Here is a 19823-nt window from a genome sequence, read left to right as displayed (position 1 = left end):
TACTGATGCATCATAGTGTGTATATCTATTCACTGAACCAGTTCCTTACTATTGGAATGCACATTGTTGCTAAATGCTTATCATTAAATAATACTTGATGAAGATCTCTACCTGTCTTTACTTTGTCTGCTTGTTTCATAGGGTAAGTTATTGGAAGTAGAATCACCATGTTTATGGCATTGCATGTTTTTAAGCACTTCATGTGTACTGCCAATTGCCCTCTAGAATAATTTTGATAGACACCATATTGACAAGCAGGCAGGAAGAAGAGTGCCTGGGTAGCAATTGTAAGGGAGAAGGAATGAAGATGGGAAAGTGGTATGCTTGAAAAGGTGTTAAGGAATTTGATTTGCCTAGGACAGCTATCAGTTAAAAATTTATTATGATTATTTTTTTGTAGAGACGGGGTTTTGTCATGTTGCTTGGGCTGGTCTCAAACTCCTGGGTGCAAGTGATCCACCCGCCTCGGCCTACATAAGTGCTGGGATTACAATGGACCATTATGCCCAGCTGCAGACACCAGTTTTAGAAGATGAATGGGAAAAGTTAGTTTGGATCATGTTTTAAATTGTTTTAATATTTGAGGGATAGTTTTTAAGTAAGGAGTAATAAAGTTTAAAAGTGAAGCTTACTCTTACAGTGCTAAGATAAATTGGAATTCAGAGAGAAAGGAGGTGAAGAGAACATTCAGACATCCTAATTTTCTATGTGAGATAATGAAAGCCTAAAGTGGAGAAGGAAATAAGTTTTGTGTAATAATGGATAAGCAGAATTCATGGTAGATGTCAATAGTCAGTTGAATTAGGACTGGCACTCGTTCTATGGCCTCTTAGTAAGGAGGAGCAATGTCCTGTGTTACAAGTTGGGGAGGGCTTGAATATGGAGAATTGGCCTGGCTGCTGTGGAAATGTCATAGGGAATTGGAGTAGGTTAACCAGAAGATTACTAAGCAACAATTTTATGACTTTCTCCAGAGAGATTCAGCATCTGGAATTGTGTGAAGAGTGCCAACAGTGGATGTCATTCAAATTGTGTGTTGGAAAAGGGTGGGAATGGGAAGTTAGTCAAGAGAACAAAGGATACTGTGGTGGTTTTGAGTACATTATTAAAATGATTGACTGATAGTGAAGTCCAGGTTGGGTTGGGAAATGAGTGAAGCCAAACAAGTGATATAGACCAGGTTGGAGGTTTTTGTTCCTTTCAGTTTTTTTACTCCCCCTGCAGTATTGATTGATTAGTTTTAATTATAACAAAAATAAACATATAACTTATGTTCATTATTTTATACATTCATCTCTCATCTGAGTATTATACTCCCTGTTTTACAGATGAGGGAACTGAGATCCAGACAATAAAGTGATTTGTTCAAAGTTATCCAATACACATTGGAACTGAGATTTGAACCTTAGGTAAACTGGCATTCAGTAATTATCCTCTGGCTCTTCCGTTAAGTGAGAGATCTGATTATTCAAAATTAACAACAGGGTTGCTGCTAAGTTCAGCATGGATTTTCTTTACTGACAGAATTGAAGTAAAATTCCAGGAAAATATTTAGAACTGCACCTGATGCAGGCCAGGTGCAGTGGCTCACGCCTGTAATCTCAGCACTTTGGGAGGCTTAAGCTGGCGGATCACTTGAGGTCAGGAGTTCGAGACCAGCCTGGCCAACATGGCAAAACCCCATCTCTACGAAAAATACAACACTTAGCTGGGCATGGTGGTGAATGCTTCTGTAGTCCCAGCTACTCAGGAGGCTGAGACATAACAATTGCTTGAACCACCCAATTGCTTGCAATGAGCTGAGATCATACTGCTGCAGTCCAGCCTGGGGACAGAGCGAGACTCCATCTTAAAAAAATAAACCTGATGCCATATATTTATTATCAAACCAACATTAATTGCAGTAAAATATTATATGCTATGTTATATTTGGAATTCAGAGAGAAAGGAGGTAAAGAGAACGTTCAGATATCCTAATTTTCTACGTGAGATAATGAAAGCCTAAAGTGGAGAAGGAAATAAGTTTTGTGTAATAATGGATAAGCAGAATTCATGGTAGATGTCAATAGTTGTTTGTGTTTATGAATTTGATTTGGTCTTAGTTGTATAAGTACATAAGCATGAGGACTTGGTTTATGTTTAGATTTATGCTTAGTACAAACTAAATTACCTTACAATTAAAGATCCCCAGTGGATACCTGAAATTGCAGGTAGTACCGAACTCTGTTTACACTATACTTTTCTGATACAGTCATGCCTATGGTAAAGTTTAATTTATAAATCAGGCACAATAAGAGTTAACAACAGTAACTAAAACTGGAACCATCATAATAATAGAATTGTTATAGTACCTGATACCTACACATTAGCAACTTTGTTGCCAATTTTGAATAATCAAATCTCTCACTTAACCAAACAGCCAGAGTAAAAGTTATGTGAATGTTGTTTCTCTCACTCTTCCAAAATATCTTACTATACTATACTCACTTATTTTGGGGGTCTTGGTTGACCTCAGATAACTAAAACCACAAAAAGTGGAACCTTGGATAAAGGGTGACTACTGTGGTTGCACTATGAGGTCCATGAGTTTTTTTTTTTTTAAACTTTACAGTGTTAGAATTCTCACATCTCTGAGATAGTGTTCTAGTTGAGGAAATTGGAAGTGCAAAGTGGTTATATGATGTGTTCAAAGTCACATTGCTAATTAATGACATATCCTGGACTAAGCAAACACAACCTCCCTGTAAGGTGCTGTTTTCACTGCATCATCCTGCCAAACACATCAAAAACTAAGTTGCCTGATTGGAAAGTGGATCTAAACAATGATTTTATACTTGAATATTTTGTTTCAAGCTTTTGTTTCTTTGTTCCTTGTTTTTCCTTTACTTTTCAAAATTTTTTTTCTCCTGCTCCTGTTTTCCTGCCTTGGTCTCCCCTTCAGTCCTGTCTCATTCCACTCATTTTCTGTTTTAAAAAAAATGTCCTCTGGTTGTAAAAATAATCATAGAAAGCTTGAAAAAAATAAAATGTCCTCTGGTTGTAAAATTAATTATAGAAAGCTTGAAAAAAATAAAATGACCTACAGTCCCACTACCAAAATATATCCCTATCTAATATCAATGGTTAGCACTGTTCATGTTTTAAATATTTCCTTCCAGTCTTGTTTTATTAATGGAAGGAGACTTTCAGTCTTTTTTCTAATATATGTATTTTGAATGTTGCTGGCATATCTCATGGCTTTTTTAATGCCTTGATTTTTTTCACTTAATCACTTACAATTAGTTCTAGACCATTTTATCTCATCGAGGAATTCATGCTGTTTATGATATTTCTTTCTTGAATAGTGTTGGATACTCCCTGTGTATATCTAGGCATTTTCACAGTCTTTTTTTCCCTAAAGTAAGGAACTCCTCTGGTAACATGATTTTTAGAAACTACATTGTGTCCAAAAGAAGGAAAATGAATGCTCCTACCCATTGTACTCCTACCTTCTCCAGTGATATCTGTTGTTATATGTTTCCAGATTAGAAAAATTTGTAGGCTCATTTTATACTTTTTTGTGGGCTTCTTTTCCTCACTTAATTATATTTCTTGGAAATACTGGTATATCCATATATTATCAGCTCATTTATTTTCAGTGCCTTTCCTACTCCAAGGCTTGTGTTTGTCTCCCTTTATTCATCTCCAAAATTAGTCCCCTTTCCTGTTTCTTTCTTTCCAAGTGGTTTCTCTTGTATGCTTTCCACCCTAATGTTTCTGTCTTTTTCTCAGTGTTTCTGCAGGATTTATTATGATCTTTATTTTTTCTAGATAACTTTGATGTCATTCTGGTCTTCTGTATGTTCTTTCTCAGAATTTACGATCAAAACTTATCCAACATGTTTTTCTGAAATGTTAATCATATTTAAAAGGAACACATTGTGGCTTTCTCCCTTCTCTGTCACCCTTGTTACATTCCATTTTCTGATTTATTTTGCTGTTGCAGTAGTAACAGAAGAATGATGCCCATTGCTGTTGTAATTCTTCAAACTAAAGTATGTGACATATTCATTGCTGCAGTTTCTTTCTTAACGTACATACAGCCTTTAATGCTTTCTGTGACTACAATGAACTGGTTAACTAGTTTCAGGTATAGCTCCTAGAAGCAATATATTTGGGCAGTTTTAGATAACTGGTTATTTTATCCCATTGTTCGAAGTGTTGCCGTGTTCTCCCTGCCATTTTTCAGTGTTTGAAAATTGCTGTTATCAACTCTAAGTGTAATAATTTTCTTTACACTTTGTAATGGTGGACTAAAAGACAAGATTCCTTGCATTTCAATGTGTCCTGTAGCATTAAGAAGAAAGTTGTAGCCAGGTGACCAGGAAAATAAAACAGAGAATCAACCTTTGGTGTGGACACATTATGGTATATAGACTTTTCCAATTAGATTTATTATTCTTGCAGTAGACTCCTACATAATTTCCTGATGTTCATCTTTTGTGTTTCTTCCAGTATTGTTCACTCTAACATAGTTTCATGTGGGAGCTTAGATGCATGACAGTTACATCCCAAAGGAGCCTGTCTCTGTTTCTTTCCAGGTTGTCTATCCTTCTACATTTATTTTTTATGTATGCCCAACATGCCCCCTCTCTGAGTGACTTAAGAACTATTGTTTAGTTTTCCTTACTCAAAAGCAGTTTGAAACGTAGTTCTATATTTCTGACTTTTTACTCAGGATTATATCTTGTCCCCAACTTGTTGGTAAGCTCAGTTCTCAGGCTGCTAACAAGCACTTATGTGATAGGCACTGTGCTAAATAGTCTTCAGGGATTATCTCATTTAATACAGACACAACCTTTTGAGACTCTTTTTGTTATCAGAGGGGAAGATAGAAATGAAAAACTTGTCCAAAACTATACAGCTAGCAAATGATCTTTTCTGGCATTCTGACTTCACACCCTATGCTCTTAAGTATTACAAAATACTACACCTGTAATTACTATTCATGGAGTGTTTGCCATGGATTAGGCACTTCAAGTGCTGCTTTTACGTTCATCATCTAATTCTTCCAACAACTGGGAAAGAAAAAACCAGGCTCAAACAGGTGAGGTAAATGACTTGTTCACTGATTCCCCAAGCTTCATACCTTTAAAGAGATAAATAGTGTCAAATATTTTTTTACCTTGACACAGAAACAAAATAAATTGTAAGATTTGTCCCAGCAGGCAAATACACTAGAAACCAAATGTTGTGAAACACTTACCCTTAATGTACTCCAATACTTTCTTTTCTATATAATTACAAAATAAATTCCTGTCATGAACCACTAAATTCCCTTTACCAGTTCCTACTGGGTTGTAACCTGTAATTTCAATCATTCCTTTAGAGGCTAAAGGTGACTAAGGTTCTTCCAGCTTCAGTATTCTGTTGCCTATAATCTCAGGCCAATTAGAATCATAGAACATGTATGATCTAACTTTGTGACTGATGTGTACATTTTTGTAATTTTACTAGCAAATGGTATCTAGTACCTGTTTTAAACATCTCCAGTTTTCAGTATTTAGCATGGTACAGTCCATCTGGAAAATATAGAGATATGTATATATTCATGTTGTAAGTAGAAAATATGTTAGCATTAGCATTTGTGCATATATAAACATCTTGGTGCCAAAGGTCTTTTTACAAAATTTGCCATTGGCTGCAGGCAAGACTTGTCAAAGATGAGAGATTAGTGAATTTACTGGATTTAGGGGAGGCAGATATCTAAGTAAAACAAATAAAACACTCAAATTGGAGGTATAAATTAAGTCTTTGAATTTTGAGATATCGGCATGAAAACTCTTCAGAGGTGAATTTGTAATGTATGTCTAATATTTTAACTATTAATTTTCTTTAGTCTGTAATGCCCTCAGTTGTTGGATCTATTAGATATTCAGTATATGGATGACTGCCACCTTTGAAAATAATACTCCGTGGTCAATAAAAAAAAAATGTTTAAAAACACTATGTTTAGTGAAATTTTAATCAAAACAGAAGTTTTCATATTTGATCATACGGATAGTTAGATTATCCTTGAGAAATTGGATAGCAAATTGCATTTTAATACAGTAGAAACTCTAGTATTTAATTTATGTAGATTATTATAGTTTTAGGCTGTAGTTTAAAAATCATAATTTGACATGCTTGTTAAAATACTCATGATTTGTAAGCATATTAAAGGTATTTTTTCACTATAAAATACCATAAAAAACAATATGCTGTATGAGCCTAATATTAAACTGTTTGCTTATAAACCCACCATTTTTGTTATTTTCTTTTAGGTTGGATGGAGTACTGCTCGTGATTATTACACATTTTTGTGGTCCCCTATGCCTGAACATTATGTGGAAGGATCAACAGTCAATTGTGTACTAGCATTCCAGGGTAAGGACTGGAAACTGCAGAACTCAGTGAAACTAGGTGCCTTTTGCCATTAAAGGTGTTGTACTCTGTTGTAATGATTTGTTTAGGTATGTCCAGGGTACCAAAGTTGAATTAATTCATGTCTTTATTTAGCAAAAGCCCTAAGAATGTATCTATATAGGGTAGGCCACATGATTGATATTTTATGTAGACATTTAAAAGTTACTGGTTGTTGTCTTAACTTTCACTGAAGAGTGAGTTGCTTTTTAGATCTTTATTTTTGGTGTTTTTTTTCAAGTGGGAAAACAATAAAAGAGTAACAACAGGTATTAGAATAATGTAACAAAAAAGATGTGAGGAAAATAGTCCACATGAAACCCACAAACATAATAAACAGAACTTACAGAGTTATAGGAATTCCATCATGTGTAAGTTCCTTTATTATAAAATGGATATAAAGTAATATAAAATTCACTTTTGGACGGGTGTGGTGGCTCACACCTGTAATCCCAGCACTTTGGGAGGCTGAGGCAGGTGCACAAGGTCAGGAGTTCGAGACCAGCCTGGCCAATATGGTGAAATCTTGTCTCTACTAAAAATACAAAAATTAGCTGGGTGTGGTGGCAGGTGCCTGTATAATCCCAGCTACTGAGGTGGCTGAGGCAGGAGAATCGCTTGAACATGGGAGGTGGAGATTGCAGTAAGCCGAGATCATGCCACTGCACTCCAGCCTGGGAGACAGAGCAAGACTCCATCACAAAAAGGAAAATAAATTTTTTGTCTAGCTTGATATTATATACAAAATTTTAAAAATCCTCTTATTCAGGTAATTCTGACATATGCTGTGACATAGTTGAACCTTGAGGATGTTATGATAAATAAGCCAATCACAAAAAGAAAAATTCTGTATAATTCCACTATATAAGGTACTTAGAGTAGGGAAACTGATAGACACAAAGTAGAATGGTGGTCCCCAGGGCATTCAGGTTCCCTCAAGGGAGTAATGGGGAGTTATTGTTTAATTTTGGAGATAATGGTGGCGATGGTTGCACAACAACATCAATGTGCTTAATAACATTGAAATATATACTTTAAAATGCTTGAGAGAGTAAATTTTATGTGTTTTTTTTTAACCACAACTTAAAAACTTGCAAAAAACCCCACGTATTCAGAGATCTGTCAAATAATTTGCTGCAGAGTAATTTTATATCATAATTTAACTGACTTTAGGGTTGTATTAAAGCAAATTTTTACTCTTGTATATGTCATAGATTCCTTTTGGTCTGGTGAAGTTTATGGACTCTGCCTCAGAATAATATTTTAATGTCTATAAAATGAGACATAAAATTGCAAAGAAAAATTTTATTGAAATAATTAAAATATTACAGTAACACATTTTTGATATATTAATACATGTGCTTCAAAATCTGTGTGTTAACAAGATGTATTTTATTGGCAGATTTAATCACTGCCATAATTTCCAAGTAAGATAACATTGAGACACTTGTAACAGTTGTAATGTGGTATTAACATATAAGTAATACCTGTTAGTGACAAAAATCACAAATATTGATAATAATCAAAGTACCTGCTACAATTTTAGTTGTTAGTAAAAATAAAAATATGATGCTTTTCTCCATTGAAGTTGATGGATGACCTGAATTTTCTTTATCCTTTGACACCAGGTTAAACACCCGCTAAAACCTCTTCACTACTGAGAACTTTATTTGCCTTTATGTTAAAAAAAATTCTAGGACTTTATTGCTCTCCCCTGGGGCTAGCTAATAGTTAAGACTTTTTCCTCTGGGTTCCTCATATCTTTAAGCAATGGACTCTATTAAGAATGTTCTTGTGTTAGCAGAAAGAAGTTTACATTGTATGAATCATCACTTTAAAAAAATGTGCTTGGGATTATGAGACAAACGATTTTAAAAAAAGTTTATTGTCTCATATATTTTCACACATTTTAATGCAATTTAAAAATCTTGTAAATTTTTTTTTTTTTTTTTTTTTTTTTTGAGGTTGGAGCCATACTCCCTCACCCAGACTGGAGTACAATAGTGTGATCTCAGTTCATTGCAACCTCTGCCTGCTGGGTTCAAGTGATTCTTGTGCCTCAGTCTTCTGAGTAGCTGGAACTACAGGCTTGGCTAGTTTTTGTATTTTTAATAGAGACGGGGTTTCACCATGTTGGCCAGGCTTGTCTCAAGCTCCTGACCTCAGGTGATCCACCTGCCTCGGCCTCCCAAAGTGCTGAGATTACAGGCATGAGCCACCATGGCTGGCCCTAGATCTTTAAAATGAAACCCCAAATCATTTCTCCCTTATCTGATCTAGCTTACTATCTTCAGCCTGTTAAAAATTAGGCTGGATGTGGTGGCTCACGCCTGTAATCTCAGCACTTTGGGAGGCTGAGGCGGGTGGATCATGAGGTCAGGGGTTTGAGGCCAGCCTGGCCCACATGGTGAAATCCTCTCTCTACTAAAAAACCAAAATTAGCCAGGTGTGGTGGTATGTGCCTGTAGTCCCAGCAACTCAGGAGGCTGAGGCAGGAGAATCACTTGAACCTGGGAGACGGAGGTTGCAGTGAGCCTAGAGTGCACCATTTCACTCCAGCCTGAGTGAGAGAGTGACTCTTTCTCAAAAAAAAAAAAAAAAAAAGAAAAAAAATTAAATTTGTTTTTAACAAACTAAAAACTTCTAAAAAACCAAACTATACTAAACTATTTATTTCATGAAAATACTTTGTTAGCATGCAGTTGCTTACTTCAGAAAGGAACCAAAAAGCAGTTTGAATTTGGGATAAACATTTCTAGTATTACTGATTTTAGAAAAATTTTTACAGTGATCCCTCTCTTGAGCTTAAGTCAATTTTTGTTACAGTTTTTAAGAGAGAGTATCATCCTGTTTTAAGGGCAGCATAACTTGGAGCCTATGCATATAGCTTTGGTATAATGATTTCCAAACTTCACTGTACTTTGGAATCACCTGAGTGCTTTAAGATGTACGGAAATTTATGTCCCACTTGCAGATGTTGTGATTTAATTGGTCTGTAGTAAGGCCTGGGTTTTAGAATTTTTAAAAGATCAACAGGTGGTTCTGTTATGTAGAAGTTAGGGAACCACTGGCATGGCAGACAGTTTTCAGCAAATATTGTTAACACTAATTGATATGATTTTATCTAAGTGACTTTCCTGTGCCGGGAAACCAATATGCAGAGGACAGAGGATAAAACTTGTAGTGTAATATGGGCAATGATTTAGGTCCTCATAAATGTTCTTTGGATTAGGAAATGTTACAAATTATATATGTAGTTTCTCTTTTAGTAGCCTTTTTTAGATAATTAAATTTAGATGTATATTGGGATTGGTTTTGTTACATTTAAAACTTCTTTCTTACAAGCTGGTTTATTTTTAATCATTTTTATTGTGATTGATTTCCTCTTAAAAAATAAGTTAACTGCTAGGTGTGTGAGCTTTTTGGGAGGTTGAGGCAGCTGGATGGATTGTGACCAGGAGTTAGAGACCAGTGTGGGCTACATAGTGAGACTCCATCTGTTTAAAAAAAAAAAAAGTTATTTAATTTGTTATAGTGACTATTGCATTTGTTTATTAGGGACTTGGCAAAAAGCTTAAAAGTGATTAAAAAAGAGAGGAAAGCATCCAGTTTATTTCTGTTAATACTTTAAAGACATTTTCGGGCCAGGCGTGATGGCTCACACTTTTAATGTTAGCATTTTGTGAGGCGAGGGAGGATGGACTGCGTGAGCCCAGGAGTTTGAGACCAGCCTGGGCGACTTGGCGCAACCTCATCTCTACAAAAAATACCCCCAAAATTAGCCAGCCATGGTGGTGTGCACCTATAGTCCCAGCTGCTTGGAAGGCTGAGGTGGGGAGGAAGATCACTAGAGTCTAGGAGGCTGAGGTTGCTGTGAGCTGAGATTGTACCACTGCTTTCCAGCCGGGGTGAAAGAGCGAGACCCTGTCTCAAAAATTTCATAGGCACTAAGCATAAATGCAATACTTTTTACAAGTTTCTGAAAATTCAACAATTTTTATTTTGAATTTTGAAATCCAGAAATAAAAGCTTCTGCCTGCCTAGAACATTTTTGTTTGCTATATAAGAAAGTCAGGGAACGTTTAGTCATCAAATATTAGAGTTACAGAAGGACTTTCAAGCATAATGCAAATCACTTTGCTTACTTTGTGGATGAATCATAAGAATCCTGAAATGCAAAACCTGAAAGATCTAACAATACCTAAATGTGATTGTCTTCCTAAATGAACCCTTCTTTATTTATTTTAATCTTGTTGAATACTGAAGGCATAGTTTGTAAAAGTTGACTCAAAAATTCAGTTTTTACTTTGTCCCATTTTATTTTCGTTATCAGTCTAACAACAGTTTTTCTAGGCAGGTTTAAATTGTAGCTCTGAATAATTACATCTATCTCAAATGGTTTTGAACCATATTTTTTAGCAGTTTATTTTAGTGGAGTTTTTGTTCTTTAAACAAATCAGGCCTTGAATATCTAGTTTGTAGAGTTTCTGATGACTTGATGCCAGAGCTAATTAGTTATGGTATATTTTTGTTTTCTATTTAAGCTTTTAAATAAGCCTAGTGGCCATTTGGAAAGTTGGTATGAATTAGTTTTTAGTAGATATTAGGAGGGTGGATTTTTAAAAACTTTAAAAATATATATTGCCAGATACATGTCTATATTTGTTTATTTAAACTTTGTATTTTGAAGTAATTTTAGATGTAAAGATGTCTCCTTGGTTTCTTCTTATCTTTCATAACCTTTACTTTCTTGTAGAGTACTGTTAGCATTTTGTGTTGTTTTTGTTTGTTTTGGTAGCTTGTCTCTCATCTTGGTTTTGCTTGATGTTTTCTCATGGTTAGATTGAAGTTATGCATTTTTGGGAAGAATGCCATAGAAATAATACTGTACCTTTCTCAGTACATTTTATCAGATAGTACATGATGTCCATATATCTTGTTACTGGTGATGATAATCTTGATTGCTCGTTTAAGATTGTGTCATCTGGGTTTCTCCACTGTAAATAAAGTTTATTTTTTCCTTTGTAATTAATGAATATTATGAGGGAGCTACTTTGAGACTGTGGAAATATCTTGTTTCCTCTCATATTTTCAGCCACTAATTTTAGTATCCCTCTGTGTATCTTGCCTACGATGATTATTTCGATGTTTATCTAATGATGTTCATTACTTGTACATTTATTAGTTGGTCATTATATTAGAAGGAATTGTCCTTGTCTCCATGGAATCATTAATTTCTTCTGTGAAATAAAGTCTTAATACCTTTTTTTTTTTTTTTGAGATGGAGTTTTGCTCTTGTTGCCCAGGCTGGAGTGCAGTAGCAAGATCTTGGCTCACCACAACCTCTGCCTCCCGGGTTCAAGTGATTCTCCTGCCTCAGCCTCCTGAGTAGCTGAGATTACAGGCATGCGTCACCATGCTTGGCTAATTTTGTATTTTTTAGTAGAGACGGGGTTTCTCCATGTTGGTCAGACTGGTCTTAAACTCCCAACCTCAGGAGATCCGGCCACCTCGGCCTCCCTAAGTGCTGGGATTACAGGCATGAGCCACTTTGCCCGGCCAATACCATAATTGTTTTGTTACTTAAATTGTTTCAGCTTTGGCCATTGGAGCTTTTCTAGTGGGCTTATATATTTTTTTACATGCTCCACCCCTCTCCTAATTCCTTTTGTGGACTGAAAGCAAAGCTACTTTGCTCTAAAGTACCACAAGAATTTCTCATGTGTTGTCTGGCCTCTCCTCTCTGTTTTTAAGGAGAAAAGCCAGCTGTTTTTTAAGAGTGATATCAGGCGAAGTAGGTATAGTAATTGAGGCTTAAAATTTCAAGACATGAAAGAACAGCAGGCATAGTGATTATAGCTTTTAGGGTAGATTTAATAAGATAAATATATTCATCTTTGTGTATTCATTTCAAAATTATTGAATGCTTCCTTTTTACAAGTCATTGTGGGGAATTCAGAATTTTTTAATATGTATACACACAAATACATATATATATATGTGCCCTCAATGTGTGTATATGTGCGTGTGCAGTATCTATATCTGCCTTTGGTATTTTTGAGGTCTGATGTAATTGTAAGGCATGTACATAGTAACTAGTAATGTTAGGCTTACTGTGGAGGTATGTAGTCTTTACACTTGATCTTAGCCAAAAAGGCTGAGAAGCGATAGGAAATATTTATTTTTTAATGTAAAAAGTACTGTGTGAGCTTTGGAGGGGAGTCAAAGATTAATTTTAAGTTATGATAATTCAGCAAAATTTAAAACAAGGTAACAAACTGAAGAAAGAAGGAGATAAATATTGATCACATTATTCTGGATACTAAAAGTACATTATCTATTTGTTAATATTTTGGGTCTCTGAGACAGAGGGCCTCTTTTTTTTTTTTTTTTTTTTTTAACATATTAAGAGCCTGTGGCTCAGGTCTTATTTTTGTTACCCAGTCTTGAGTGTAGTGGCACCATCATGGCTTATTGCAGTCTCAACCTCCTGGGCTCTAGCGTCCTCGCACTTCAGCCTCCCTAGTAGCTGAACTATAGGCACATGCCACCACATCTGGCAAATTTTTTAATTTTTTTTGTAGTGATAGAGTTGAACCATGTTGGCCAGGCTGCTCTCTTATTCTTGGACTCAAGCGATCTACCCACCTTGGCCTCCCAAAGTGCTGGGATTGCAGGTGTGAGCCGCTGCACTGGGTCCTAAAGCTACTTTTACTGTACTGCACTAGTGGACCTCATCATCTTTTCTGGCTTTGTATAGTTTCGTGTGCAGCATATTCCTTTAGTTAATATCTCTCATTTACATGTAAATGAATGTCAAATTGGTGGGAATGTTTCTTTAAATGACATATTCCCACCTCCACTCCCAGTAGATTTTTATATTGCTTCTCCCCTTGCTCCTCCTCCAGCCTCTTTCCCATTGTAAAGTATATACTGCCTCTCCCGGATGAGTGGGTTTTGCCCTAGTGAAGAGAAAAGGGGAAAGGATATTCTGGGAATATAAGCTTAGATCTAAGAGAAGAAAGATTTTAATATTGAAGACAAGAGTCTAGTTTTGATAATTTGCGAAAGGAGGAAGGACATATCCCAGATACGTGCCCAGAACAGTGTGTGGAATGAGACATGGCAAGTATTGTTAAATTGAAATAATATAAATTTTATAATAGGAAGTTTAATAATTTTGTTTGTTAACTCCTCTTAGGATATTACCTTCCAAATGATGATGGAGAATTTTATCAGTTCTGTTATGTTACCCATAAGGGTGAGATTCGTGGAGCAAGTACACCTTTCCAGTTTCGAGCTGCTTCTCCAGTTGAAGAGCTACTTACTATGGAAGATGAAGGAAATTCTGACATGTTAGTGGTGACCACGAAAGCAGGCCTTCTTGAGGTTGGTATTCACAGTGAGATAGTGATTCATTGATAATTTTAAGAACAGAGATCATGTTGATCGGCATTTTAAGAATTTTAAGGTTGTATGAGACTTGCTACAAAGATCAAACACTTTTTGACTAAAATAATACATTTAGAATGTCTTTTTTGAAATACTTAAACCATCTTTTGATCACAATTATGCTGTTGATTCCATTGTGGCAGGGACTGTCCCCAGGGCCTGTCCTTATTTTGTGCATAGCAGATAGTGCAGTAAGTACTGATTGAGAGAGTTTAGGTTTAGGTTGAAAGCTTTCCTTATGTTCCCTTGCCTAACCTTGTGTGATGGCATACTCAGTTCATTGTAGAGTGTTACACATTTGGGGATGAAACTGCTTGGGATAATGGTGTAAATCAGTAAATCTAACTGTAATTGGATGTGAACTTTGTTTCACTACCATGAACATTCTCTTTCTCAAGTGTGGCAGTGAGTCCGGGGAGCTTCCCAGTCTCTAATTTAGATTGAACATTTTTTAGAGTGAATCCTGTTGTACTTCTGATCAAATGAATAAGCCTAGATTAACCATAATTTAAAAAGAAAATTTAAAAAGCTCTTTACTATTTTTGCAAATAGAGTATTGTGGAGTCATGATAATGGCTCCAATATAAATTTACTATGTAGATGGTCTAATAATGCCTTATGTATTAATTTTTAGTAGTCATTGATGGAGATAGAGTGACATTCTTTTCTCATTTGAAGATCACATTTTTCAATATCTTTATCCTATACCTAAAGAACTAGAGTGTTATATTTGAGATACTGTGATTAATTGTATATAGTACCCTCTATTATAATAAGAAAAATAGCTTATCAAATTGGTTCAGTATACATTTTTGGCTAATACATTCATATTTCTTCTTTTGCAACTGTTGCTTTTTTTTTTAATAGTTGGATGGATTTTTTTTTTTAACATGTAAATATTTAATGCCTTTGATTTTACTTTTATTTACCTAGAAGAACTGAGACTGGAGCAAAAAGACAAGCGGTTACAGATACAATACTTTTATTAGACAGTCAAACTAGGTTAGGAGGAACCAATCATTTTTTATTGTTAATTCTTTTATATCTTTCTTTCCCCTTTCCAGAAATTCCTCTCTTATCTTAAAGAAATGTAACTTTTATAGAGTGACTAAAACATTTTGTGGTGCAACTGCCTGATGATCAAGGTTTTTAGCCTTGTATTTGAATGCCAGTCAAAGATGCTGAAACAAGCCCAGATCTTAAGAAAGCAGTTAGCATTTATATTGCAGCTTTTTGAATACTTGTTCGACCACCCTCATTTCAGGGCCTCCAACAGAAAAATGATGAGCATTTTGACATTCACATCTATCTTGTACTTTTTCTCCAAGTAAATTGAGACATATCACATTCTGTTTCACTCCTTCCTTCTCTGCAAAGGGCACTTTATATAAAGAAAATGTAAACTGCTGTTTCTTAAGTAAATATTTAGTAATTTTTACTTAAATAATTATGTCTAAGATTAAATATTTTTAACCAATATTTTGATGAGTATTTTAAATTCCCATATCCGTTAAAGTCTTTAGCTATTTTATCTAAAACTGCACAAATTTAGTACAAATGTGAGACATAATCCAGGGCCCTGTTGACATTAAAAGTGATTAGTGTGACATAATTTTGCACTGTGTGGATCTTGATTGTATTCTAGATAAAAAAATTGGGGGGATAAGTGAGGGATATTTGACTATGGCCTATTGGATGATTAAAAAATTATTCTTAATATTCTTAGCTATGATAATAGTGGTGGTTTAAAGCTGACTGTCCTGATTAGGTGATGCTTGCTCTGAAATATTTAGGAGTGAAGTGTCTGTAATTTCATTTTAAATGGTTTAGAAAAAAAGATACATAAGCTTAAGTATATAAAGAGATAAAATAAACATGGCAAGATGCTAATAATTAGTGAATTTAGGTGATGGATGTTTGGGTGATCATTGTAAAATTTTAACTATTTTATATGCTTAACATATTTCAAAATCCAAAATTGAGGACAGAAATGAGACATATATATTCTTATCTAATTTGAATTCTTCTAAAAATGTCTACTTAAGCTTTAGTGAACTCTTCAGAAAGTATATGTAAATTAAATAAATCACTGTAAAAGGTGGTTCTTTTATAAAGTCTGTGTTGCGCTAAGTTGAGACATATTTCTAAGCTTCCAGATAGTTTTAAGAGAGATTTAATGCTAAACTAATAATTATATTAACTTTTATGGGTAATAGACTTGCCCGGTTCTAATTTTCTGTTGACTTTATTGAATGCCATTTATTGCAGTCTACCTCAAATCATTTTTAAAAAATAGATAAGATATAAAAGAAATTCAATGATTGAATAAATAAACTTTTCCCTTTTTGAGGTTATTTACTCCTGGCATTTTGATTTGATTTGTTGGAATAGGTAAAAGAGTCATTCAGAAAGTTTGCAGCTATTCAACTTTGATAAGAGCCATTTTAGAATTTGATCAGTTTGATTTCATAATCCCATGACCCTGGAAAACCAATTTGCAGTGTATGGAGGAAAAACATTTTACCAGTTAAATGTATAATGCCACCTTTGTTAAGTCTTCCCTCTGAGTCTTCATTCTTCCCTGGTTAGAATCAAAGACTTCTTGCTGTAAGAGAAATACTAACTTTGTTTTACTACTATCTTATGACCATTAATTTAGCAATTTTTTAGAATAGTGAAATTTAGATTTTTCTGAGCTATTAGCTGTTCTTGTAAGAATCAGTTATATTGTTAATATTGTTGCAGTCTGCATGTTTGTCCTAAAATTTGTATTTTTACTTTGAAGAGTGTTTTAATTAAGCCAAGTAGAGACCATTTAGTATATAGAAACTATAAATTTCTTGGTGTCTTAAAAGAATCAACACATTTAATAGTAATTCCATAGAGGAAAGCCTTATATAACATATAGTGAAGTTTGTAATAGATTCAAAGATTTCCTATAGGTCTGCATTCAAGAAGAGGTACAACTTTTCCTTTTGGAGTATCATTACTGTGAATAAGAAAGCCCCATAATTAACACTTAGGAAAATTAATATGCCTTACTTTTCGTTCTTTTCTGAAAAATGGTTAGCAGGCATCTTCATAATACAGTTCTCTCATTTTATAACTTTCTTTTAATATTTTCTTCCTTGTCCAACCAAAAGAAGGTTTAATTATGATCAGTGAAGGCTAACCGAAGGCTTTAGTTGATTGATATAAAGCAGGTAGAACGTAAAAATTCTTTCTGTGAATGTCTTCACTGTTTTTTTTTTTTAAATGGAAAACTAAATTTGTAATAACATTATTTTAGGATTAAGCAAAAAACTAATTTATTTGAGTTTTTTGCTTTATATATTTTTGCTGTATAGTTGAAAATTGAGAAAACCATGAAAGAAAAAGAAGAACTGTTAAAGTTAATTGCCGTTCTGGAAAAAGAAACAGCACAACTTCGAGAACAAGTTGGTAGACTGGAAAGAGAACTTAACCAGGAGAAAGAAAGATGTGACCAGCTTCAAGCAGAACAAAAGGTTAGTTGTGTCTTATGTAACTGATTGAAGTTGATAGTCTATTGCCTGAAACCCACCTTTTTAAAGAGCTGAACCAATTAAGTGAGTGAAAACCAGGTATTGAAAAAAGTAGCCTTTTAGATAGACATTTATACAAGAACAGGTCAGTTCCTATTAACCTTCTGCCACAGCTTCTTTTATGTTTATAAGATGGTTAAAATACTTTTAGACTTTTGGTACCAGGCTTGATGAGGTAGTCCCTGACAACTATTTCCAGATGTTTTACATCTGATTGTAGAGTACTTGATAAATTTTTTTAGAAATGATAAACAATTAGAAATGATAAACACTGAATAAAGGAAAAATAGGATATATAAATTAAAATTACTTTTCAAAAAAGCATAATTTGGTGAAATAAGATGTAGTATTAGACAAAATTTTGAAATTTTTAATGGGAGAAATGCTGTATTACCCTAAGAAACAACTAATTAAAATTGGCACCATTCTTGAGCTAAGAGAGAGACAGGTACAATACAAGCAGAACACATTGTGGCTTCATTAGTGATAGAAATAGACTTGGAAGAAGCCAAAACCAATGAAAAAATAGTTATCTAATCATTAACTTGTTTATTTAGTATTTTCACAAGAAAAGCAATTTGTTCTGATGAAACTTAACACAGACTGGAATCATATATACTACAGTTTCACTTAGAGTGAAATATATAATATTTCACTTATAGCTAGTTGGCTATATTTATGCCCATTGACAGTATTGAGCTATTGTTTCCTGAGGGTGGGGTCTGTTCTGTTATCCTTTTGTCCAACAAGGCCATGAGCAATTGCTTGATAATTGCTAATTGTAGCATTAGTGCAGTGATTCTCAAACATTTTTATGCTCCAGTGGAGTGGTTATATATTGCATACCTGGGCAGAGATGTTATACAAGTAAGTCTTAAATTCTGAAAAGATTTTTCTTGCTTTGTTCTATTTGCTTGAGGATTGTTCTTTTGAGTTAGAGGGTAAACATAATGTCAAGTACTATATACATTTACAAATCTTCTTACAAATGTCTGTGAAGTCTTCACTTCTGTCATTATTATCGTTAGCTTTTTTAGTTAAAAATATGGAAGTAATCCCATTTTACTATTGGGGAAGATGTAGTGTCCTGCAGCAGACTATAGGAGTAGGATTTTCTGTTTGGTTAAAGAACTGCTTTTTTCATTTGAACCTTTAAAGCAGGTATACCAAATATTAAAATACAGTATAATCTCATAATAATGTACCCTCTATGACTATTAGGACATTCAGCTAATTTTTTTTTAACTCATTTGTTGTAATTCTCATGCTGTTTTGTATAGTTTTTACTCTTTTTCTTCATTCTTCACTTATTTTTCTCATGAGTTGTACCTGGATTTGGTAGTTTTCCAAAGTATGATGTCAATTTTTTTTTTTTTAAACTGTATTACAAGCCAGAGGGATCAAGGTGAGATAGATGACTCATGAAAAAGGGCCATTTCAGCATGTCCTAAATGTGGCTTTTGAAGTTTTGACTCTGATTACTTTGAAACTGAAGAAAAGAATGGATGATTATGAGAATAGGAATGGCAGAATGATAGGCCTTCATTTGTGTGAAATTACACACACACGCTTTCTCTCTCACACTCACTCACTCTCCAGGCCATTTCTCTGGTCCATTTGAATAGTAGCTGAGATTTAAACAGTCTCAGATTCTCGGTCCTCTCCAGGTGATAAAGGGGTTAAGCATTACAGACAAGACTAAAGTGGTAGACTGAGGTCAGGGGATTAACAAAGCAAAACTTTTAGGAGATTGTGGCCTTGGTGCTCAGAAGAGGTCTTCAGCAGAAGCTTTTATGGCAACTCTTAAATCTTGATGACAGTCACTAATCTTGGAGGAGACTACTTCTCTGCTGCTATTCTTGCATTGGGGCATATTCTCTGGGAAGCACTTGAAAGTGATTTTTTAAATGATACTTAAGATTATAGAAAATGTTGATAAAAGGATCTAGAATGGTACTTGATGCATAGGAGGTTCTCCGTAAATGTAAGTAGCTGCTATTATTTACTGTTTTTCATAATATAAACCAGAGAATCATCAAGGAGGGACTAAAATATAAAATATCATCCAACAGTAGAATTTCATAGCATTTCTCTCATATTCTAAAAGTGTAATACATGTATAATGTAACCAAAAAAACCCTCTTTAGTTACAAAACATATGTGGTGACAACTGTTTATTTTGGGGATAAAATGTGTTTGCCAGGAGAGATAGTTCCTCTTTGTTACTAGTCCAGGGCTTTTTAGGTTTTTTTTTTTATTAATTTGCTACATATTTCAAAATTAGTCTCCATTTTAATCAAGCAGGCCTGATGGGCAGCTACAACTCAGACTTTCAAACTGGTCTTGGTTGGATGGTTTATAAGATCT

At 34.5% G+C, this 19823-nt stretch overlaps 1 protein-coding gene across 4 annotated transcripts in view; it reads left to right on the top strand.

The window, feature by feature from the left end:
- TAX1BP1 (Tax1 binding protein 1) overlaps positions 1-19823 on the top strand; it is a 96072-nt gene that overhangs the window by 9958 nt on the left and 66291 nt on the right. For all 4 annotated transcript variants that reach the window (XM_012447774.2, XM_012447776.2, XM_012447775.2 and 1 more), the window contains exons 3-5: positions 6303-6405; positions 13643-13830; positions 17241-17399. In XM_012447774.2, the coding sequence (XP_012303197.1) occupies positions 6303-6405; positions 13643-13830; positions 17241-17399 (450 nt within the window). The remainder of the gene's footprint in view (positions 1-6302; positions 6406-13642; positions 13831-17240; positions 17400-19823) is intronic.

The sequence above is a fragment of the Aotus nancymaae genome, unplaced genomic scaffold, assembly GCF_030222135.1.
Source record: "Aotus nancymaae isolate 86718 unplaced genomic scaffold, 86718_ANA_hifiasm-v0.15.2.pri h1tg000025l, whole genome shotgun sequence".
Classification (NCBI taxonomy): domain Eukaryota; kingdom Metazoa; phylum Chordata; class Mammalia; order Primates; family Aotidae; genus Aotus; species Aotus nancymaae.
The sequence above is the reverse complement of the archived record's forward strand: the minus strand, read 5'-3'. Positions and strand labels throughout refer to the sequence as shown.